Raw genomic sequence first — 25,426 nt, 5'->3', positions numbered from 1 at the left:
TGTCCCAGTTGACCCAAAGCCCCAACAGGCTGAGGTGAAGGAGCACCATATTCCTGTGTTCACACAACTGATCCCGAGACTGAGCCAGAGTCGTCGAGATAGTTGAGAATGCGAACGCCGAGTTCCCAGAGTGGAACAATGGCTACCTCCGCGACCTTCGTAAAGGTTAGGACTTTGTACTGATTTTGTTTTCACTGCGTTCTGTTCCTGTTTTGCCTGCCTTATTTCTCTAGTTAGTTTCCCTGATTGTTAATCAGTTTCCACACCTGTTCCGCTTTATCCTTCATTACACTCTCGTATTTAAGCGTTTTTTGTTCAGTTCTATGTCTGCTTTCATCTTAGCATTATGAGGTGAAGTTATTATTTTCTCCTGTATGTTTCCTTATTATTAAAAGAAAGTCTTTGAGCCACACAACGTGACACACATCACATGTATCTCAATGTGCTTCACGGGCACTGTGGTCTCCTTGGTAACCTAATGCACTAACTTTATTAGAAGCAAAAGTGTGTGGGTTGGAAATGATGCATCAACTGTGGTTTAGCTATATTTTTTTAAAACATTGATAGAAATCATTTTCACACAATAAATATGGAAATGGTTTATGTTCATTTCAGTATTTGAGATTTTCATAGTTTTAGGCATGTTGTTTTAAACATAATAGTGTAAAATTCATATTTTTGTGAAGGTCACATGGGTCAATTTTGAGATTTAAAATTAAAATAAAATTGAGATTAGGATAGGACAAATAATGGGCCGAGATACAACTATTTGAAAATCTGAGGGTGAAAAAAAATCAAAACATTGAGAAAATCGCCTTTGAAATTGTCCACTCATGTTCGCGATTGTGCTGCATTCACAAATGTTTTATGTGTTTACGGTAGGAAATTTACAAAATATCTTCATGAAACATGATCTTTACTTAATATCCTAATGATTTTTGGCTTAAAAGAAAAATGCATAATTTTGCCACAATTTATTGTTGGACATTGCCACAAATATACCCGTGCTACTTGTGACTGGTTTTGTGGTCCAGGTTCACATTTTAGAATTAAAAGTTTAGGACCGGGAAAAGGATAAAACAATGAAATCCATTCATGAAAGGAAATTTAAAAGAAATTGGTAATGATGAAGGTTTGGTGAAGTTTTTCACCAAATGGAGGTTTTAATGTGACCTTTATATAGCATAAGAGAAGAAAGTTGAAATCTATTGGTTAAGCTATAATAATAATCAACCACTGGGATGTCCAAATATATTAATGTCTAAATATATAAAATTATAAATATATTAAGATACACAGAGGTAGATAACAGAAGGAGGTACCACATGATCCTTCTATTACATTTTAATTAAACAGGAATTTATGGCAAAAGAAATTGCATGTGATGTTTTTGTACCTCAAAGGTACCTGTATTGTACTGTATCTTTTATTCTATTGTTTGTCATTTTATGTGATTTGTGGTAAATGTTGCTCTCTTTTGTTTTCTAGTGCCCTCTCGAAAACATAGTGCTTCCCATTGGAGACTCCAGAACATTGCCCAGGAATCCGTTGAAAGCTCTGACGAGGAGTTTTTTGACGCCCGGGGTAAGAGTTGATCTTGTTCCTGATTAATATTTATTAGTGGAAAGTGCCGGTCTTTCTAGGATTTAAATTTTAAAAACTCACTTAGAAGATATTTTAAAGACACCCTGTGGTGAAAACGTCTCGGTTACGTATGTAACCCTCGTTCCCTGAGTAGGGAACGGAGACGTCTCGTCGGAGGAGTTTCCAACGAATTGGGATCACGCTAGGGAGACCAACTGCCTTCGAGTGAACTAAAACGAGCCAATAAACATTGGCATGCAAGATTTGCATTCCGCGCGCCGCCTACCAGTGCGGGTATAAAGCGGAAGCAAGCGCATACACTAGGGGTGGGAATCTTTGGTCACCTCACGATCCGATCCGATTCCGATTCTGGGAGTCACGATCCGATTCCAGAACGATTCTTTATCTACCTTTCTCCCCGTTATTAATTCATTAGTTTACATAAGTAATTAAGTACTTTTTAAAAAATAATTACAAATTAATTTTTTTTTTATTAAAACAGTTGTATGTTAATAATTTTAAACTAATATAAAAAATAATAAAGAGGAGCATAGAAAAATATAACAACAAACAAAAAGTGCTTTCAGTAGCCTATAGATTATCTGAACGTTTTCCATTCAAGAACTGTGAGTGATTTTTCTTCATCTTTACTGTTGTTTTTTACTATGACATCATAGACTGCGGGAGATCTATTAAGCTGCATTCACGCACGCATCTCTTTTGAAATAAAAGAAGTTGCGGTGAGTCCTGTCCGTTTAATCCCTTAAGACATTACGTTACGTTAATTTTGCACAAGTACATTAAACCACTACACGGAGTCGCACAGCCGCATGCGCGAGCAGTCTCACAAACAAAGCGCGCGTCAGCATTTGAAATTGAAAGCAGCCTTCTGTTAGTGAGGTTCATATTTTAAATATATAAGTCCACTGCATTCCAAACCACATAAATGATGACTTCGTAGAGCATTTGTAAGGAAAATACCGACGGGCGAGACAGCACACTTCAAGTGTAACATCAAAGAAAGCGCACGTCTCTCACAGCGTATCCTGTGCAATGAAGCCTGTGAATGTCCTTGTAATTCGCTTCAAACTTTCCGAACTTTATGAAAGATTATTTTACGGAAGGTTCGAGTGGTGTATGTGTGTGAGGAATTGGAAGCAAGCAGAATACGGGTGTTTCTAAAGCAAACTCAACGTCATCGCACATCTGGTTAAAAACTAAGCTCAGAATCGATTCTGGAATTCTCAGAATCGATCCAGAATCGTTGGAGAGAGAATCGCGATGCATCGATGGATCGATTTTTTTCTCCCACCCCTAGCATACACATTTGCTTTCCGCTGAGGAGCCGGACGGTGTCCAGTCCTCCGCGAAGGTATAGCAGCATGGCGACGGGACGAGACGTCTCCGTTCCCTACTCAGGGAACGAGTGTTACATACGTAACCGAGACGTTCCCTTTCGTGGGAACTCCTACGTCTCGTCGGAGGAGTTTCCAACGAATTGGGATCCCTAACAAAACGCCATGGTGCTGGCCCCTTCCAGCGCCCAGCATAGCAACCTGCCGGGGCAGTTTCTTATCGTCTTTGGCGGGAGCTAGCTAGGAAATCACACTGCTGTTCTGCAAGACCCTCTCAGTGGATATGGATAACACTGGGAAAGTGTGCCCAACCTGTGGGAGGGAACGCTGCGGAAGCCCAAGCCCGCCCGAAGGGAGGCACTGGAATACACATGTGTACTAACCCATGGGGTAGTGAAACACATGGCAGTCCTTGAGGTAGTCCCAGCCCAAGGGGTGGGAGCGTACTCAGCAAGGAGGACAGAATGGTCTGTCGAGGGAAAGACACGATGCTAGCCCGGAGGGTAGTTGGATCGTGGAGAAAATGGGTCGCCAAAGGGACCACTGTAGGCCACCCAGTCTACACACAACTCCTAAGAGAGGTAATAGACCTAGCGCCGGGCGATCCGCCTCGCCTGGTGCCGAAGGGGTGATGGAGGAACTCACGAGGTTAGCCATATGTTGGGGAACCAACGGAGTAACATGACGCACGTATCCGGCCGAGAGGCGAGAATGCCGTAGCAAGCCGACATAACCTAATTGGTCGCGTTACTGGCCGTAGCGAGTACACGGGAGGAAACAGGTTCAACACGTAGGCTATAGAATCTAGCGAACGTGTTTGGTGTCGCCCAGCCCGCAGCTCTACAGATGTCTGTCAGCGAGACGCCTTGCGCCAAAGCCCAGGAGGAGGCAACACTCCTAGTAGAGTGTGCCCTCAACCTAGGTGGGCAAGGCACGTCCTGGGAAGCATAAGCCCGGACGATAGCATCCACTACCCAGTGGGCTAACCTCTGCTTGGAGACAGCCTTTCCCTTCTGCTGGCCTCCGTAACAGACAAAGAGCTGATCTGAGGTCCTGAAACTTTGCGTTCTGTCCACGTAACAATGCAGGGCGCGGACGGGACAGAGAAAAGAAAGGGCTGGGTCTGCCTCCTCCAGGGGCAGCGCTTGCAGGTTCACTACCTGATCTACAAATGGAGTGGTAGGAACCTTGGGCACATATCCGAGCCGGGGTCTCAGAACAACATGAGAAAGGCCCGGCCCGAACTCAAGGCACGATTCGTCGATCGAAAAAGCCTGCAGATCCCCTACCCTCTTAAAGGAGGCCAAAGCCAACAGGAGAGCTTTCTTTATAGACAGGATATTAAACTCAACCGTTTGCAATGGCTCAATGGGGGGCCTCTGAAGTGCTCTGAGCACTAGAGTTTGGTCCCAAGAGGGTACAGGGTGCGGATTACGATGCGGATTTAGCCTTCTGGCACCCGTAAGGAATCTGATGACCAGGTCGTGCTTCCCTATTTTTGACTTACCTTCTGCTGCATGGTGATGAGCGGCTATTGCGGCAACATACACTTTGAGGGTGGAGGGAGACAGCCTTCTCTCCAACCCATCTTGCAGGAAGGAAAGCACGACTCTGATCGGGCAAGTTCGTGGGTCTTCCCGGTGGGAAGAACACCAATCGACGAACAGGTTCCACTTCAACGCATAGAGGCGCCTCGTAGAGGGGGCTCTAGCGGAAGTGATGGTGTCTACCACAGCCTGTTGTAGGCCACCTAGAACCTCCGCGTCCCGTCCAGGGACCAGACATGAAGATTCCAGAGGTCTGGACGCGGGTGCCATAGGGTGCCCCGTCTCTGAGAAAGAAGATCCTTCCTCAGAGGAATGGGCCAAGGAGGGGCTGTCACGAGGAGCCTATCAGATCTATCTGAGCGGCTCCGAAGATTCCCCAAATCAGCTGGATCACCTGGGGATGGAGTCGCCATTCTCCTGGAAGAGGCGGCTGCCGTGAGATCTCGTCGGCTACACGGTTGAGCGCACCAGGGATGTGAATGGCCCGAACCGACCTCAGATGCTTCTGACTCCATAGGAGGAGATGCTGCCTAGAGGGCTGCTGCCTAGGCTGGGCAGGGCGGAGGTGGCGGCAGGAGGGCGCCCTCGGCGACGAGCAGCCGGAGCCGCAGGCGACGGGGCAGCAGCAGGCCGTCTCCGGGGCATGATGTTCTTGATAACCTCCGACTGCTTCTGGGCGGCGGAGAACTGTTTGGCATAGCTCTCCACCGCGTCGTCGAAGAGGCCACCCGGGGATATGGGCGAGTTCAGGAACCTGGACTTGTCCGACTCACGCATATCGGCCAGGGTGAGCCAGAGGTGTCGCTGCTGGACCACCAGCGTGGACATCGCCCGACCCAGGGAACGTGCGGTGACTTTCGTCGCCCGGAGGGCGAGGTCCGTCGCCGTACGCAGCTCTTGGAGCACCCCTGGGTCGGTACCACCCTCCTGCATGTCAGAGCGCTTTGGCCTGGTGGACCTGGAGAAGCGCCATGGTATGCAGGGCAGAAGCAGCTTCTCCGCACGCGCTGTAAGCCTTTCCAGTCAGACTGGAAGAGAACCTACAGGCGCGGGAGGGGAGCGTGGGGGCACCCCGCCAGGTTGACGCAGTGTTAGGACACAACTGCATCGCTACTGACCCTTCCACTGGGGGGATGTCCATGTATCCCTTCACTGCCCCGCCATCGAGAGTGGTGAGGGAGGAGGAGGGAGTCGATCTGTGTCTGGCCGCCAGAGGGGCCATCCACGACCTCGTCACCTCGTCATGCACTTCCGGAAAGAAAGGAACCGGGGCGGGGCGTTGAGAACCAGCACGAGCCGCCCCGAGATACCAATCGTCGAGCCCCGAGGGTTCGGGACACGGTGGAGGGTTCCACTCGAGCCCGACACTCGCAGCCGCCCGGGAAAGCATGGTGGCCATTTATGGATCCGGCTCGGCTAACGCTACCACACCAGAAGGGGGCAACGCAGTCGGGATGTCATCTCCAGAAGATGACCGCTCTCCCTCCGATGCAGCGATGGACATCTGGTCCTCCGGCGGAGCCCCGAAGGAAACAATTGGGACCACACGAGATGGCCCAGTGCGCTCCTCCGGAGGCTCAAATGACAGCGATGCGGAGGAGTGAGGAGCCTGCGGGGGTCTTTCACCCGGCGGGACATTCCTCACTGTAACCCTCAGACCACCAATGGGATTAGCCGAAGTAGCCTTCTTCTGAAGTGAACCAGAAGAAGAACTAGATCGGGGAATCTCCAAAGGGACTCCCCCTCGTTTGAGGGATCTTAGTCTCGATATAAGCATCGGGACGGTCATGTTCCCGCAGTGAGAACATGACTCGTTCACAAACGCTGCCTCAGCGTGCGCGAGGCCCAAGCACGAGAGACAGCGATCGTGACCATCAACCGGTGGCAGATATTGACCGCATCCAGAAACACACGGATGAAACGTCATCCTGAAAAGGACGCGATCTTCACCTGTGTTACTCTTTTAGAGAATGCTCTCTTATTGTGCTGAAGCACGCAGGGATCAACGCGGCAACACAGCGGTGAAACTGCAAGCCCGCTGTGTGCACTCAACCGGATACCAGCTGTGAAAACAGCTCTTTTGAAAGATGTAGATAGCGTGAATCACCACCGGCAGCCGGGAGCTCGCGAAGATCACTGAAGCGCCGTCACACCAACACAGAGAGATCCAGAAAAAGAGCAGACTCGTTGAGCACAAAGAAAACACTTTCTTGAAACTCATTCACTCAGAGGACACAACCGGGCGGCTCCGAAACAAAAAGCAGATGTGTATGCGCTTGCTTCCGCTTTATACCCGCACTGGTAGGCGGCGTGCGGAATCCAAATCTTGCATGCCAATGTTTATTGGCTCGTTTTAGTTCACTCGAAGGCAGTTGGTCTCCCTAGCGTGATCCCAATTCGTTGGAAACTCCTCCGACGAGACGTAGGAGTTCCCACGAAAGGGAATGTTTATATGTCTATGTGGGGTTTTTAATATGCTTTTAGACAAACCATATGCAAATTCATAGGTCAACCAAATTGCTGAGTATATTCTCATTAAAACTGCAGTGAACCAAAGACAGTCTAGTGGCTTAAACCTTCCCCTGTTTCCTACTGTCACAAACAATTAACCAATCCCGTCAACGTGCGGTGCGGTTGCCTACAGCAAATGCTGTTTTTCTCAGGTGGTATTTTAACATGATTAGCAGAAGAACATAGCTGGTGAATTTTCCACTATTATTATTTCTCCACTGACTTATGATTTTGAAAGTGTTTCTAAGGATACTGATTTTTAAAAGGCAGCTGTCAGACTCTGAGCTGTTGAATGCGAACATGTGTAACGTTAGCAACACATTATTAGCTGTTTGATAGCGTAATCAAGCAAAAGGCTAATCATATTAATTTCCGGTATGTGTCCAACGTTGTAGAGAGCGATATATAAAACACATTACCATTCTGATACATCAACTTGTAGACAAGCCTAAATAATTCGCTCTTCCTCTTTTTCTTTTGAATCAGTTTCTGGGTCAAACATATATGGTTGAATTAACATTGTGCAGCATTTAATACAGTTGACGAGAGGAAAAGGTAGTTTGAACGTCTAATGCAAATGGCACACTTTTCTGGAAACACTTCAGTAGTTTCTAAGTCGCAATCTGATTGGTTGAATTCTACAGGATGTCTAGGAGAGGCGTGTGTTGCGTTATTTATCAGTCAGCCTGGAAACAAATGCCGAGACACCAAAAACCCTCATGGAAGATGAAAGCCGTTGTGATTACAACTGTGACATTGAGCGCTTACCAGGATCAACTAAATGCTGGATTTTCAAAAGTATGTGAAGTTCGCGGTTCCATTGTTGCAGTAAACTTGCACAACGTTCTTGAATTAATGATTTATTAGATGCACGTTATTGTAGGGACATCAACATTATATTGTCACACCACTAAACATGACACGGAACAAAACGAACTGTGATTGATAGCGTTACATGTCAGTCAAACATCCTCTTGGGCGGTGCTTGGCATCACCGCAGATCTCGTCTAATCACCACGACCAAAAACAACTTTATGATATATGAATTAGAATTTTTTTTTTATATAGAACAACCCAAACACACCTATACATTTGGATGCTGCATTAAACAAATTATTAAAGGAAAAAAAATTTGTAAATAATAAATCAACTGCATAGCTGATTCCAAGTGATCAAGGGCTTAGGACGTTCCAGTTCTGCCCATTGCAGTTTCCGCAAGTAGTGGGCACTCGTGCAACGTAAGCAATGACATACATCTGTAAAGACTCTGGGGCGGATCTAATCCGTGGGGAATTTGCATATCATAATTAATAATTGGTAATTAATAATTATTCATACATGTTTGGATTAGATCAGTCTTACATGTTAATAAAACTCCCGATAAGGGATGATATGTCATTTTACCTGCATGCATGTCTGTGTATCCTTGCACTTAACCACAAGTTGATTGCAATTAACTAAACGGACCACGTCTTACAAAACAGGCTAAATTAATTAGCTCAATTGTCAGACTAATATCTGTGGGAATCCACAATATCATCTTACTTTATAGGATTTCAGGAAAAGCAATTCTGTGGCCACAAGAATTGGGTTTCCTGCCCTATAAACACATACTCTTTAAAGTATCTTTAATTTGTAAGCTTGTTGCTATAAGATCTTTTGGCACTTAAGGGACTTAAATGAGCAAAAAGGCAGTACATCAATCAGATGAATATAATGAATTTAATAAGGCAGAACTACTTATGTATTTACTACGGTTACATGGGATATATGTATTTACAAACATAATAAACAACAATACACGATAAGGCATCGATGAACGAGAAATGCATAGAGTGTGGACAATGGAAACACGTGTGAGAGGGGAAGAGGGAGAGAGAGAGAGAGAGAGAGAGAGAGAGAGCATTGGCAACATTCCCCCTGACAGTCCCTGTCTGTAACAACACGAAAACATCATCTTAATGCTTCTTAGAAGCTCTATAAAGAGATATACTTAAGTTCCTGGGTCTCTCTGTGTCGCGGCATTCCTGCGCGTGCGTGAGCGGAGTCCTTTAGGAAGCGTCACTGGGCGCTGCTTTGCGGCGCGTGTTGAACGGAGTTACCAAGTCTTTGGGGTAACATTACCAAAGGAAAATAGTTCGGCTAAGTTCGTTTCACTTTGTGGAAGTGTACAGAGTCGACTATGAAAAACAAAACTTTGACTAACAAAGAAAAGAAATAAAGATCTCTACGGGGAACTCACGCGGATTTAACGTCACATCCTCGCATGGCTGGTGAAGAAGCGTGTGTGCGTCTCTCGCCACGTGGTCACGTGCGCGTGTTTCTCCTTCAAAACGAGCGCGCGCTCGTTTAAAGGTCCCTTGTAGATGGATTCGCTGAAGAGATATGTCACGCGGTGTTCTTTTCACTCGTCGATTGGAATTAACGACGGAGACTTATCTAAGACTGAAAAACACAAACTAAACTAGAAACAAATAAAAGAAAGGCGAAGAGCTCGCCCGGAGGCGAGACTTTTACATTATGACACGAAGACAGTCGATGTAACAGAGAGCGAGCGGAGGGGGGAAGCGTCATTTATCACCTTGGAGAAATCCGGCCTCTTCCTGTTGACTTGGCCAATTAGAGGGTTGGAATTTCACAGGCGGGACTTTGGTTTTTATTGCTCTTTGTCTAAGAGAGAGACATTTGAAACCGACGAAATTAGGGTGTTTAAGAGCAGAATCTTCACAATTCTTATAATACTAATGTGTCACAAGTTTAGCAAAATGTAATGTCAATTAACAAATGGGGAATGAAGATTGGAGTTTATCGAGACCAAACTTGCCACAAATGGATTTGGTTAAACATTAGTTGGCCAAGTTTAAAACATTATCGCATTAGAGTTGTCGAGAAACATAGACCAAACCACAAAAAGGCAACTCATGAAATAGGGAACTTAGATACATTGTTCATACAATTCTCAAGTGGATATATAATAGCATATATATATATATATATGAATACAGGATTCATTTCTCCTCCTTGGTTAGAATTCAGAGAGGGTGGCAGTTCTGTGAACATTCCTTTGGGTCGTAAACGCCGTTATCTAAGAACACCAGTGATGTTAGTTTTGGTCTCTTTTCACTCCAAAGATGGAAAACATAGTAAACTATATTTTATTGGATATTACTGTACGTATTCTGATTGATCACACCGAAAGCATTCTGGAGGTGTCCAGAACTATGTGTACAAGTTATGGGAATAGACAGTTATATTTAAAATGCATAATGAAGGTATTTATAGTTCACTTTAAGCTACGATAAAATCATAGTCATTCCAATGTGACATGGGCAAATGGACACACATAAAAACACATGGAATATATCTGGTTAAATGTCTTTTAAAGAAAAGAAGTTTCTTTTCGCTTTGGAATCCACTTCCTTTGGGACATTCCGATCAGTCATAAAATGTCTTGTAATCGGACACCACGCTCTGTCCTGAGTGTGGGCTTCATTGGTGGGGGAATGTGTGTGCGTGTGTGTGTTTGTGTGTGTGTGTCTTTGGGTTAATTTACATTCAGAGATTTTTGGTCTTTAGCCGGATGTATTTAGTTATTCAGATTCACCCACTTAGCCCAGTCCCTACACATCCGAGTGAAGGAGACAGAGGGAAGTTAGCGAGTGAAGGGCTTGCCAATTTTGGACTGGAACGCAGCCCTGGTGTGATAGAGATTCATATTGAGTAATGAAACCACATATACTAAATGAAACAAGGGTGTAGAGTTACATTCAAGCTATTTTAAAGCATGAAGAAATTATGTTCACAGGATGGAAAATACTTTTAAATGTCATTTATATTATCAAAAATGGTTGACTGCAGGGGGACTTTAATTAGCTGGAGGACAAAAGACTAAAAACAACTGTCAGTCAGTCGAATTACAGAGATTTTCATTGGAACTCAATGCTTTTGATGTATAATAATTATATGTCTGCAAATCATAAATTGTGTGTGAAGTGCAAATAGAATTTGGAGCATTCAGCAGGGTTTGTTTGAAGTGTGCGCTGTACACAAAATACCCCTAAAAGTAGCTGGTATCCCTTATGGAATTAAGACAGCATACAGCTCAAAAAGAACAAGACTGAAGAGACTATCAAGCTATTTCTGAAGGCTGTGTGGCTTACAAACATTGAACAGAGCACAAATTCTCCACATTCTGGAGGAGCCACTTATCTACAGACTTCAAATGAAAACACACCACAAGTCAAACCTAAATAGAGCAAGAGCCTCTCAAATACCATTTTTAATTAATCAAATTCCATGTCCTTTATTATAAGATGGATTTGACATCACCATGTAGATGTACCTGAGGTTGTAGAGAAATTAAATTTGCAAAGAAATTAATGACAGCTGATCCATTGCGATCCTTTCTTCGACTTGACAGCAAGTCACTACACAGGTTAAAGAAAAGGCTAAAGTAATACATCACAAACAACACACACGCAGACTGGTGTTACGGTCCACAAGGACATACAAATGTGAAACACATTTAAATCAGTTGCACTTGTGCAAAAATGTGAGCATGGTATTCAGGCTCAGATTTCCATTTGTAAAAATAAGAGTTATTCCCTCAGGTTCTTTAAAAACATTTCGCAATGAAATTCTGAAGTAATGTTGGGTAGCAACCAGCAGGATTATAATTGGTGCAATTCAGTTATTCATGAGGTGCAAATTGCCCAGTGGTATTTTTCAAGCATCGAGCACTCTCAAGTAGCATTTATGTGAATTTTTTTATGGGCAAATGTTTCTCTTGTTAATCCCAGTAGTAATAAAGGCACTAAAGGCACTGCTGTATTTCGTTCGCTTCCCTGTCTTATTTTAAAGGTATTAGGGTAGATTGCTATCGAATGTGGAGTACCTGTGAGTGATTATGGCTGTAATCTCCACAGAATAATTTGGGGAGTTCAGAATCGTAGCATACGTAAAAGGTTTGTGTAAATGAAGTATTTGGAGCCTTGCATAACATTCCACATTTCCACATTCATTTCGGTCTTAGTTGAAAGTTGTGAATGGAAATAATACATGATAAGGTCATGAAGAGGGTAGCAGTTTTAATATTTCTTGTGCACGGTAAGTATGCAGAATGCAATACATTTCATTTTTACATCTAGAGTTGAAGGTTATACATGTATTTTATTCTGCTTTTGATTTCACATCCCATACTTACAGCATTCCGGTGCTAATGTGGAAGTTGGCCCAAATATTTAAAGAACTCCTCAGTAAAGGGCTGAAAAGCAGGGCCACCCATTTGTCTGCATCATACTGTTATCTAGATAGGATGCTATGGGCACACAGCCATTGAAGCTGTGCCCATTTATTACTGCAACACTTGTCAGACTGTGCTGTATGCTGCCAGCAGGTATTAAGTTAAATAAGGATGATCTTGAATACCAATTAGCCTCCTCCCTTTGGTAAATAGTCAAGTTGCATCTCTGTATGATCATGATTTTGGTGTTTGATACTGTTTGATAGGAACGTTGAAGGATTAGTTCACCCACAAAGGAATATTCTGCCATCTTTTACTCACCATCATGTCATTCCAAACCTGCATGACTAAAAGTGGTCCACATGAATTGTACACTACTTTAAAAAGTCTTCTGAAGATGATATCTTTGCGTGAGAAAAATAACAAAAAGTAATTTGTTATTAACGGAATAACTGATTCGTAACCAAATTATTATTTTGAGTCAGATCTTTACAATGAAACAGTTTGAATGATTTGTTTACAAATTGGAATTTCAACTACGATTTTTTTTTTTTTTTACAATGAATTGGTCGATCCACTTTACAAAACCAGTTTGAACAAAATGGGGCTGTCCCAATACCTACACTTGTGGGCACACTACATCCACACAATCTCTAATACTGCATAGGAGTGGTATTTGAGGTAGAGTATCTCATCAATCGTGTTCTTGAACTCATGTACCTGAGATGTCAAGAAAAACTTGACAGTTTAAGTTTAATTAATTAAATATGAGATATAATTTGTTAGTAAAACAAAGTGTTACACATTTTGTTGGTGTAAAGATGATTATGTGTATGTTTTAAACTGATTTTTATCACTTAATTAAAAGCATCGCAATTACTAAATAAATGATGTCGTCTTCTATATAACTACTACTGAACAGACATTTAAAAGGTAATTTAAAAGTGTAAAGTATTGAAAATCAAAATTTTTAAATTAAGCTCTATAAAAACTTTACTTGCAATTTTATTCTACTGTGTTGTAAGTGTTTCCCATCAGGAAATCACAAGTTCTACTTACACTTGTGGTCTTCATGCCCACCTGGGCCAAATACAGGAAATGCATCATGTGAGTAGGTAAGAGCTCAAATGTAAAGACTTCAAGTGCTGTTATTTGTTTACAAACTGGAATTATTTGGTTCAATGATCCAGTTCAAAATCACTAACTCATTGATTCGGTTGTATTGGTTAACCAAATGATTCTTTTAAGTCAGATCTTTAAAATAAACCTAATGATCTGCTTTACAAAAGTAGTTTGAATGATTTGTTTTCGAATTGGAATGATTTAGTTCAATGATCCAACCCTAACTCTCCAACTCAATGATTCAGTTGCAGTGGTTAAATGCTCACTGTAGGGGAAGATTATCAGTGACTAATAACTTAAATCTGGTCTGTTTCTCACTAGAAGCAAACGTCAGGCTTGGCATATATGTAACTTTTTTTTTTAAGAAAGAGAGTCATTTAGGTTTTACATGACATGAGTGTATAGGTAAATAATGACAGAATATTAAAGTGAACTCTTCCTTTTTTTGTAAGAGAGTCAGTTAGGTTTTACATGACAGATAAATAATGACAGATTATTTAGGTGGACTGTTCCTTTAAATAAATCATTTGTTACATCACATTATTCAGTTTGTACTTGTCAAATACATAATTAATGATTTGGCGCTCAGTGAATGACAAAAACATGTCAACCTGATATCATTCTATTTTCACATTAGTATGCTGATTCAGTGTGTCTGCCCAGAGGTTTATTTTGTTTTGCTTTCTCAGTTTCTTGCTGGAGCTTGTCTCATTTCCTTTTCTTGTTTTGTTTTTCTGTGTCATGACCCTTCATTTGCCATTCTTGCCTGTAGTTTTGCCTGTCATTTTACTCAAAATATTGTTTCTGTGAATAAGTTGTTGGCAAAATGTTTTTAAGCTACTCATCAAGTTGCCAAGACTGAATCTGTATAAGAGAATTGACATGATAACAGAGCTTCTCTATTTGATGCTCCAGGCTTGTGATGCTCTTGCAAATATTCATATGGACTTTCTGCATTAATTTTCTTCTCGTTCCCACCTACACGTCATCATTTTTTTATCTATCCATCTGTATCTCTCTGTATCTATCTTTTCACACCTTGCCCTTTATTAAAATGCAAACACATGCACTGTACAAATGTAATACAATGTTTAGCTTTGCACTAGATTCAAGGCAACACAATTATCTTTGAGTTTAAATTTAACAACTGTAGCCAAATTGGATTTGTTTGTTCACTAAATGTAAAACAAAATCTTGTCATAGCAACTACGGATTTTCAATTAGCAACTGATGAATCTTTCATTTGCTCTTTTCTTTGACTTTTTTAAATGACCTTTTTTAAGATATTTGTCTAAGATAATGCAACATTACAAATATTTCATTGCAACAAAATATTGTCTGGTTGATCTTTTACTATGTTTAATTTTAAGGAATTAAATAAGTTGGCTGCATTGAATTGAGGAATTAAATGATGAATGCTTATCTGACTTTCAGTAGTTAGATTTATGTATAAGTTCAGCCTTTCATTCAGACTCTGTTGTCTTGTCTGGTTGATCTTTTCTGTTTAATTTTGAGGAATTAAACAAGTTGGCTGGATTTTTTTATTTTCTCCGTTTTTTTATTTATTTATTTTTTAGAAAAGCATCTCAAGCACAGTACAAGCATCAGATTGTTACATAATTAAATAAAGGGGAAAAAAATTAAAAAATAAACAAACATAATAAATGCTCAAACGCGGATGAACATATAATCACAGTAACATATAAACAACTAAATAAACCAGAGTGAAAAAAAAGAGAAAAATAAAAAAAATCAGAGTTTTTTTAAGATCATTGTATCTGACTAAAGTAGGCTAGCATTCTTCGAAATGGCCTTTTCCACAAACTCAAATTATCCAGAGCTCATCTCCTTAAAATAATCTAAAAATGGGCTCCAAGATTTCTAGAAAAGATCGGGTTCCATTCTAACTCCAAATTTAATCTTTTCAAGTTTGAGGGCAAAAAGTAGGTCAAAAACCCACTGACGGTAGGTTGGAGGAGATGGCAGCTTCCAATTAATTAGTATAAGCCGTCTAGCCAACAATGTGCAAAGTGCAATATTATCCATTTCTAAAGATGTAAGATTAACATTTTCCGGAAGAACCCCAAATAAAGCTGTCAATGGGTTGGGGTCTATTACTGTGGTAAGAATTTCTGAGAGACAACTAAAAATCCCCCCCAAAACCTTAATAACTTAGGACAGGACCAAAAAGAATGAAACAGAGAGGCTGGCTCCACAACACAGCATGGGCAGGTGGGGTCTAAATCAGGAAATATCTTGCTGAGTTGCACCCTAGACCAATGAATGCGATGTACTACCTTAAATTGAATAAGCCTATGTCTAGAGCTAACTGAAGAAGAATGAATCCTTTTTAAGATAGTGTCCCAGGTTTCATCTTCTAACAAAATACTTAAGTCCTGCTCCCAGAGAGATTTTAATGATCCGCTAGGTAGGGTTTGTTTGTCATTTATTATACTGTAAATATTTGAAATGGCACCCCTTATACATTTATGTTGATCTAAAATACACTCCAAGACACCACTAGGAGGGGCAGAGGGGAACTCCAGAAAATGTTTACGGGCCAAGCTCTGAACTTGAAAATACCGGAATAAATGGGATTTGGACAAAGACAATTTTTTTTTAAGTTGGTCAAATGAAGCAAAATTATTATCTATAAATAGCTGATCAATTGTAACTAGACCCTGTGACTTCCAAATATTGAAAGCCCCATCAAAAAGAGAGGGCGGAAAGGAAGCGTTACTGGCAATGGGTGCAGCTGAAGAAAGACCCTTAAGCTCTAGAGCTCTGCGGAACTGAGTCCAAATCCTCAGAGAGTGTTTAACAATTGGAGTCTTAATCGAGATACTATGAGTAGGAGGGATAGAAGAACAGAGCAAAGATGTCAGCGTGACTGGGGAACAACATACAGCCTCTATTTGCACCCAAAGAGGTTTACACAGTTGTAAATCATACCGGCACCAGTACAATAAGTTTCTAAAGTTGGCTGCCCAGTAATACATTTGAAAGTTAGGCAAAGCCAAACCTCCCACCTCTTTTGGCTTAACAAGATGCTTTAGACTTATTCGCCTTTGCTTGTTATTCCAAATAAATGACGAGATAGTCTTTTCCAGACCAGAGAAAAATGACTTAGGAATAAATATGGGCAAGCATTGAAATAAATATAAAAATTTGGGAAGAATGTTCATTTTAACTGCATTTACCCTTCCTATCAGTGACAGAGGATCGGGGTTTCCATGATAAAAACATAGATTTTGTGAAATCAAATAAAGGGCTAAAATTGGTTTTAAATAAGTCAGCATGTTTACATGTCACTTGGATACCCAAGTACTTAAATTGGTTATTAACAACTCTGAATTGGAAATTTGAATATGAGAGACTTAATGCAGCAGAATTCACTGGGAATAATTCGCTCTTGGAAAAATTCAATTTATAACCTGAAAAGGTACTAAATGAGCCCAATATTAAAAGAACTCGAGGAATTGAGACTAGAGGATTGGATAAAAATAAAATAAGATCATCAGCATATAAAGAAACCTTCTGTTCTAGACCACCACGAAAAATGCCCTGCACCTCTGAGTCAGCACTTAATGCAATTGCAAAGGGTTCAATAGCAATAGCAAATAGAAGAGGGGAAAGGGGACAACCCTGCCTTGTGCCCCGACCTAGTGAAAAAGGATCTGAAATAATATTGTTTGAGCGTACAGATGCTTTGGGGTGGCATAAAGGAGCTTTATCCAAGAAATTAATTTTGAACCAAATCCAAACCTCTCCAAAACTTATAAGATAGCCCCACTCGATGCGGTCAAATGCTTTTTCAGCATCCAGTGAGACCACCACTTCAGCATTGTTGGAATGGGGTGAATACAAAACAATAAAAAGACGCCTAATATTAAAAAAAGAGTATCTGTCTCGAACAAAACCAGTTTGATCAGGTGAAATCACTCCATGTAAAGTTTTTTCAAGCCTAAAAGATAATACTTTAGCTAGTATCTTGTAATCACAATTTAAAAGCGATATGGGGCGATAAGAACCACAAGTTGGCTGCATTTAGTTTTGAGGAAGTGATGAATGCTTATCTGACTTTCAGTAGTTAGATTCATGTATAAGTTCAGCCTTTCATCCAGGCCGTGTTGACTTGTCTGGTTGATCTTTTACTGTTTTAAATTTTAGTAATTAAATAAGTTGGCTTCATTTAATTAATTTTGAGGAATTAAATAGTATAATACGGAGATCGAGTTAAGGGAAATTGAAGATTCGCCATCTCAATCCCCTGTGTACAAGGATTTTTTGGAATCTATTACTTCCATGTCAGAGCCTTCCAGTCTTCCCAATCTCCACTAATAAAATTCGAGATCGCGGATCAAACCCTTTCACACGGTTTTTCAATTCTCAAAATATATATTTAATAAAGTGGGCTGAAAGAGCTTAGGTATAGGCCGATGCCAAAGGCAGAACAGGCGCTTGCGAGCTATCAGTCCTGTCACTGCTTTAGGCTCCCTTTAAGGCTCGGCATTACCCTCCAGGCCGGTTAGAACTACTATAGCGCTGGTGGGTAAGGCGTAAATGGGGGGCTGCTGGTCGGAGCAGCCCCAGCCATTAACAAACTCCTTGTACAGGATAGAGTTTAATTTCCCGTGCTCCCCATCAGAAATATTGGGGACCGGGATGGCTTTGTCAGGATTGCATCAAGATTTCGTCCTCGCACACATGTAGAAATTGGGGTTGGGACTCAATGCCAAGAAGAGTGTGCTTTTTTCCACTACAGAGAACCACTTTCCTTGGAGTGGTTTGGGATTCAGTCACGATGCAAGCCGTTCTATCGCCCGCTCGTGTAACTGCTATCCTCACAGCCACGAAAGAGTTAAAGCTAGGCCCTTCACTAACAGTGAAACAGTTTCAAAAACTGTTGGGCCTCATGGCAGCAGCGTCCAATGTGATGGGTAAAACTCTTGGGGACGCCTTAGTTATATAGAGGAAACCTTGGTTCCTTTCCCAGGGTCCAGTGTTAGAAGCTCTTTGCCATCGAGTTTCGCTCTTGACAGATGCTTCCCTCACTGGCTGTGGAGCTGTAATAGCACTCAGCTCAAGGTCTGTGGAGGAGTCATCATCTTTCGTGGCACATAAACTGCCTGGAGATGAGGGCGGTCTTCAATGCATTGAGACACTTCCTTCCAGACCTGAGCGGCCATCACGTGCTTGTTCGCTCAGACAACACCATGACCATTTAGTGGCCATGGGTCTGTTGAAAGCGCTATATAAATGCAGTCCATTTACCATTTACCATATATAATTCATCAAGGGGATCTGCATTCACGTCCACTATGCAAACTGGCACACTAGATTCTCTTGTGGTCCCTAGGGAAGCTGCTCTCCCTGAGACATACCCAGCTCCCATGAGGCTGGACGTTGTAGTATAGACATCGCCAAGGCTACGTCTGTATGGTTTTCCCCGATTACTCTGCTCCCAGGAGTTCTGGAGATGGTCCGCTGGGACGGAATAAGTCTACTACTAGTAGCACCTTTCTGGCCGAGCTGACTGATTCTCGGACCTGGTGTCCCTCCTCGACGGCTCTCCCTCAGAGATTCAGGTCAGGAGGGACCTTCGGTCTCAAGTGGGAGGGTGACTCTTCACCCCTATGGAATATACAGATATTTGGCCTCTGAGGAGGCCCAACTCATAGACTTTGGTCTCTCAACTGAGGTTGTGGAGACTATACTTCACTCCAGAGCTCCCTCCACGAGGAAACTGTATGTGTTGAAGTGATGGGTTTTCACTTCATGGTGCGGATTTCAGTGGGGCCCAGTTAACTGCCCGATTTATACAGTGCTGGAGTTACTGCGGGTTTGCTTTACGCAGGGTTATACCCTTCCACACTGAAGGTGTACGTGGCGGCCTTAGCTGCCTACCATGTCCCTTTTGGTGGTTTATCCTTGGGGGGAAACCCGTTGGTGCATGTTTTCGCCGTGGTGCTTGTAGGCCAGGAAATTAGTATGGCGGCTTAGAAAGCCTTATTATATAAGGAGGTATCCCTGCAGGATGTGGTATGCGGCAGGCTGGTCCTCTCCGCTCACATTGGTAAGGTTTTACACCTTCGACCTGGGCAATACCCCGAGATCACAGGTGCTCTGTTTTAGTTGTGCTCTCAGTATTCACACAGACAGTCTCTGGTTCATACGGTGTTCGGGAATTCTCATTCCCAAAGCATCATCGTCACAGTTCCCTCGAAAGGGGACCTTCTTAGGTTACGACTGTAACCCTAATTCCCTTAGAAGGGAACTAGACGCTGCATCACTTTGCCATACTCCCTGCATTCCTGTGATCAACTTGCTTCGGCTAAATTGAAGCTAACGCTGGTCAGACCGGATGTGCTTTTATCCTTTCCTGGTCATGACGTCACCCGCCCGTGATGCTCACTCTCGCCATTGGACTAGTTGACACAAGTGCTTCAGACGCAATCATGCAGGGTTGTTCCAAAAGCGTCTCGTTCCCTTCTCATAACCTGAGACGTTGTCCATAGTTGCATGGTTTTGAATGGAACTAATGGCACAATGCATGATGTAGGCACAATTATTTGTCGGATTTAAACAGACTTTGCACACTCAGCCATAAGATCATTGTATCTGACTAAAGTAGGCTAGCCTTCTTCGAAATGGCATTTTCCACAAACTCAAACACACAATCTGCCCCATGGACACAAACACTCACCATCTCCAAACAGTAAGTTAGTCACTTCTGGAGGGAAGAGCATTCCTACTGATGCTTTTCTGATTAAATAGCCACGCTTCTTCCTAGAGCCTCAGTGCATTACAGCTCAGTCTTTCTTAATTAATTGTACATCAAACACTGAAACAATACATTTAACAAAATATTGGTTCTGGTCCTCAAATTGCATTGGCTGAGCAGTCCAACTGCACTGGGACGCTCCACTGTCTAGCAATTTCTGTCACTTCGCTTAACTCTATTCCAGTTGGTGCGTTGATGCTTTGGATTCTGTGGTTGTTTTCATTAGCAGAGAAAACTGAATGAATCAACTGCCAAATTTTGCCTGAAATGTAAGTTACTTGATATTAACTGTTGTATAAATTTCACGAGTTTGTTTGCCCATAATAATCTTTAAGTTAATAAGGTTAAGCGTATTTGCATTGCTGTCCGCAGTGGAGGGGCGCGAGGAAGCATATTCTACTCGAGCTTAGAAATATCCCCCAGTGGGACTACTAATGCTTGGATGATGAGTATGGTAGCAAGATGCCTAAAGTATGTTGGTGGAGTTGGGGAGGTGGAGGGATGCCAAAACAGCTGATGCCAGAGCAAGGTGAGCGGCTGCGTATATAATCTAATAATAATTGAAAGATTAGATGCGTTTACTCCTCCCGAAATTACGATGTGAACTTCATTTAATATCAAACTTAATATCAGTTGTAATGTAGTAAATTTTAGTGCTGCAACAACTAATCAATAATCAAAAACAACGAATTTGATTATTGTATTGATTAATCACATTTAGCGCCGTTCACTGAAAACATTACCTAATACGTTCCTTTACAGTAGTGTGTATCATTTCTGGGGACAAAACACTTCTGGAAATTAACAGATAACACATAGTGTGCTGCAGTGGGAAGTTATCCTAAACATAAGGAATACTTTAAACAAACATTAAGTGCTTCAAACTAAAGCATATATTTTAACGCGGATGGCCTTGTCAGGATACATGTGCTTTAAATGCATTTGAGACTTATTTTTTCTCACAAATTACTCCCATTTTACAGTTGAATTCCTGTAAATGCTAGAAAGTCACGCGATTATTCCATTTTCATTAAGAAAATTCTCTGCTAAACTTCAAAGACTTCAGCGAACGAGCGCTGGCGCGCGTGCGCAATAATTCTGACTAAAATAAACATTTTACTAAATAATTATTGTAAGAAAACTTCTAAAATTCTACATGTAACAATTGTATTTTTTATGAGAGGAGTAAGTGTAAAGGCACTATTGTAATGGAGTAGGCCTATAAATATAATATGATTACTAAGAGTGCGCATTGTTTGGATGACAAAATTGGGCAGAATGTGGATCTATTTTTTTAATAATGGATTAAAAGTATTGATTTTTAAATAAAAATAGAAATTTCTAATAGCAATTTGTGGATAATGGAATACTTTGAGGATAGTATTTTTTTATCGATTAATTAATTATCAAAATAATCATTCAAATAATCATTATTTGAATATTAGCATGGCCCTATTGCTCCATATTGCAGTTACTGGTGGCATTATTATTCCATATAATAATATACTATTCCATATACTCTACATATTACCCCCTTTTTAGCACATTTTGGTGCCTTGGAAGCAGCATCTTATATTCATTCAAACATGAATAACCCTCTAATTGGCTGTAATGAAACTGGCTAATGCTGTAGTTGCAGATGGCAAGAGAATGACCCCATGGCCTTTAGCAGCATACTAATGACTGACTGATATGAGCAAAATAAAGTTTATTGACTTTTCCCCCCCAAATTATGATAGGAGACTGAGTTCATCCTTAAAAACTGACTAATATACAACTGGAGGAAAAGAGAGAGTGATCCATCTTCATTAGTTTCTTATCATCTTATTCCACAGCCTCTCCTTCTTCCTTGCCTGCTCCCTGCTATCTCAGTGGTCTATTTTTGGCTCCATGATTTTTTTTCCCCCTTTGTCTCTGTGTGTTGTACCAAACCTCTTTTAAATGATTCTCCAAGAGGATTTTTCTCTTACCTCTGTGTTAAGGGCACTTCACAAAGATATGGCCTATAAATAGTCATTATTTAATAAAAGAAGCCCATATTTTAGTATAACGGATGATTTGAACCAAAATTGTGGTCTTATACACAGACCTATACACTTCTAAAAATGGCTATAGAAAGCAAAATACTAAAGTCTATGTGAGTGAATGGCTATTGTCAAATGTGAAACTTAAAGCACTTTACACAAAATAGGGCCTGAGACTCACACATGTGTATATATATATATATATATATATATAAACAGGGCGATGTTAAGATTATGGAGTGTTAAAAACTCTGATGTAATGTGTGCTTCATTCATGCTGGTAGCCGGAGGCGCCAAAGCGCAACTCAGTTGTGACATTGTAACAACACACAATTGTGACAATATGGTTGTAGTATGGTTTATGTGTTTTTTAAGCCATTTCAGGTATTTTCATAAGAATAATGGCCCCTCAATGCTAATCCACATAGCCTATCACAGTATAGAATACTATAAAATAATATTTTCTGTCACTCTTAATAGATCCAGTTGCATAGCCATTATGTTAAGACTGTCTTAAGTCTTTCCCAGCAATTGATGGAAATTTCCGTAAATTGTAAGAAAACACTACCCTACCATTGACAGAATTTCCCAGCCCTCCGTGTTTCCACTGTTATTCTTTAGGGGGCACTATAATGCATCTTCTGAAAGTACTGAATCTCCTGATCAAAACACATGCGAAGAATATGCAGAAACGTCTTGGTTACTAATGTGGAGACGTAACGTCGACGTGACGACGTAATTGGGATCACTTCAGGGAGCCCTATCAACTGTGAGTGTCTACAGAACGATCCATCACTTTGCCTATGGAAAACGCCACGGTTGCTGCCACCTTGCGTCCCGAGATAACAGCAGAAAAGCAAAAAGGGAAAATAATTAGCGTTGCTGCTGTTCATAATGATTTCCATAACACGGGCATAAATGATAAAAAACATGAAGACAGTGATTCTTGCGTCCCAGAGTCACCCCCCTCCGTCCCCCACTCAACTCAGCAAGCAAGCAAGCAAATTTTATTTATATAGCACTTTTCCAAACAATTGAATTCAGTTCAAAGTGCTTTACAGGCACAAAAATTAAAAGCAAATACAAAATACAAGTAAAAAATGATTGACATTAAATTACAAACATCATAAAATATTATAGAAAGGCCAAACTGAAAAGATACGTTTTTAATTTAGACTTAAAACTATTTATATTTTCGGCACGTCTTACTTCTTCTGGAAGATTATTCCAGAGACGAGGAGCATAGCGGCTAAAAGCAGCATCACCAAATCTTTTACTTCTACTGTGTGGTACTGTTAAAAGCAAAGAATCTGATGATCTGAGGGTCCTTACAGGTTTATAAACTGTAAGCATTTTTAAAAGATAGTCTGGAGCAAGTCCATGTAGTGCCTTATAAGCTAATAAAAGACTTTTAAAATCGACACGAAAACTAACAGGTAACCAATGTAGTGATCTTAGTATAGGTGTAATGTGTTCTCTCTTTTTGGTCTTTGTCAATACTCGAGCAGCAGAGTTTTGTATTAATTGTAGTTGATTAATTGTAGTCTTTGGTAGACCAGAGAGGAGGGCATTACAATAGTCAAGCCTGCTAGTTATAAATGTATGCATTAATTTTTCTGTATTGCACAGGGAGAGAAATGGTCTTATTTTTGCAATGTTCTTTAAATGATAAAAAGCTATTTTAGTAACATTACATACATGCGCTTTAAAATTAAAATCAGAGTCAAAGATCACACCTAAATTCTTTGCCACTTTACTTGGGTTTAATCCCAGGATATTTAGTTTAGGAATTATTTTTTCTCTCTGTTCTTTTGATCCAATTATCAAAACTTCTGTTTTATCTTGATTGAGTTGTAAGAAATTTTGCGACACCCAATCATTTATGTCTTGGATGCAATATGCAAGTGAATCAATTTGCCCTGCAGTGTCATCTGGAGATACGGCTACATATAACTGTGTATCATCAGCATAACTATGAAAAGAGATACTATGTCTCCTGATGATACGTCCGAGAGGTAACATATACAGATTAAAAAGTAGTGGTCCTAAAATTGATCCCTGAGGAACTCCACAATGTACCTCATAATGTTCAGACAAGGTATTATTAATAGATACTGCAGATGTTCTACCACTAAGATATGATAAAAACCAATTTAAAACGGTTTCAGATAAGCCAACATATTCGCGTAGTCTATTTAAGAGAATCTGGTGATCCACTGTATCAAACGCAGCGCTCAAGTCCAGCAGCACCAGAACTGAAGGCCAATTTCTATCTAAGTTTATTCTTATATCATTTACTACTTTAATAAGAGCGGTCTCTGTGCTATGAAGTTTTCTGAAACCCGACTGAAACATCTCTAATTTTGAATGTGTATTTAAGAATATACTTAACTGATTAAAAACTATTTTCTCTAATATTTTACCCAAAAATGCAAGATTTGAGATGGGTGTCACATGCCTGTCCTGTCTTGTGTTGCACATGGGTGTTTTGTTATTGTGGGCCATGTGCTCTTGTCCTTGTCTGATCCCTCCCCCTCGTTACCTGATTATTGTTTGAGTTCTTCCACCTGTCCCCTCTTGATTTGTTCCCTTCTTAAGTCTCCTCTTGTTTGCAGTCTTTGTCGGATCGTTGTCTAATGTCTCCTGTTCCCCAATGTCTCCTGTTCCCCAATGTCTCCTGTTCCCCGTGATTCCCCGTTCCCCACTTCATGTTAAGGTTCAGTTGTTTCATTCTTATTTATTGTGTTTTTCCCCCTCGTGGGTTTTTGCTTTGTGTTTGTTTATTTTTGTAATAAATTACCATTCTCTGCATTTGAGTCCTCACACCTTTTTTTATCTTGCACGTTCCGTGACATAACGATCCGACCAAATGAGGACTCAGCGGAGAAGAGGGGCCATGCCAGAGACTGTTTACGTTCTGTCTACCCAGCGAGAGACTGTTCACGTTCTGTCTGCCCAGCGAGAGACTGTTCACGTCACGTCTGCCCAGCGAGAGACTGTTCACGTCACGTCTGCCCAGCGAGAGACTGTTCACGTCACGTCTGCCCAGCGAGAGACTGTTCACGTCACGTCTGCCCAGCGAGAGACTGTTCACGTCACGTCTGCCCAGCGAGAGACTGTTCACGTCACGTCTGCCCAGCGAGAGACTGTTCACGTCACGTCTGCCCAGCGAGAGACTGTTCACGTCCCGTCTGCCCAGTCTGAGACAGATCCGGAAATGCCCATTTGTGTGGCCGCCAAGGCACTCACGGACTATC

General features: G+C 41.3%; 1 protein-coding gene across 2 annotated transcripts in view; it reads left to right on the top strand.

Moving 5' to 3' along the window:
- plrdgb (PITP-less RdgB-like protein) overlaps positions 1 to 25,426 on the top strand; it is a 156,631-nt gene that overhangs the window by 46,964 nt on the left and 84,241 nt on the right. For both annotated transcript variants that reach the window (XM_077195253.1, XM_077195245.1), the window contains exon 2: positions 1,489 to 1,584. In XM_077195253.1, coding sequence (XP_077051368.1) covers positions 1,489 to 1,584 — 96 coding nt within the window. The remainder of the gene's footprint in view (positions 1 to 1,488; positions 1,585 to 25,426) is intronic.

The sequence above is a fragment of the Siphateles boraxobius genome, unplaced genomic scaffold (assembly GCF_051911475.1).
Source record: "Siphateles boraxobius isolate OS27281-9 unplaced genomic scaffold, OSU_SipBor_1 11, whole genome shotgun sequence".
In the NCBI taxonomy this organism is placed as follows: Eukaryota; Metazoa; Chordata; class Actinopteri; order Cypriniformes; family Leuciscidae; genus Siphateles; species Siphateles boraxobius.
Note: the sequence above shows the minus strand (reverse complement) of the source record. Positions and strands in the feature narration are given on the sequence as shown.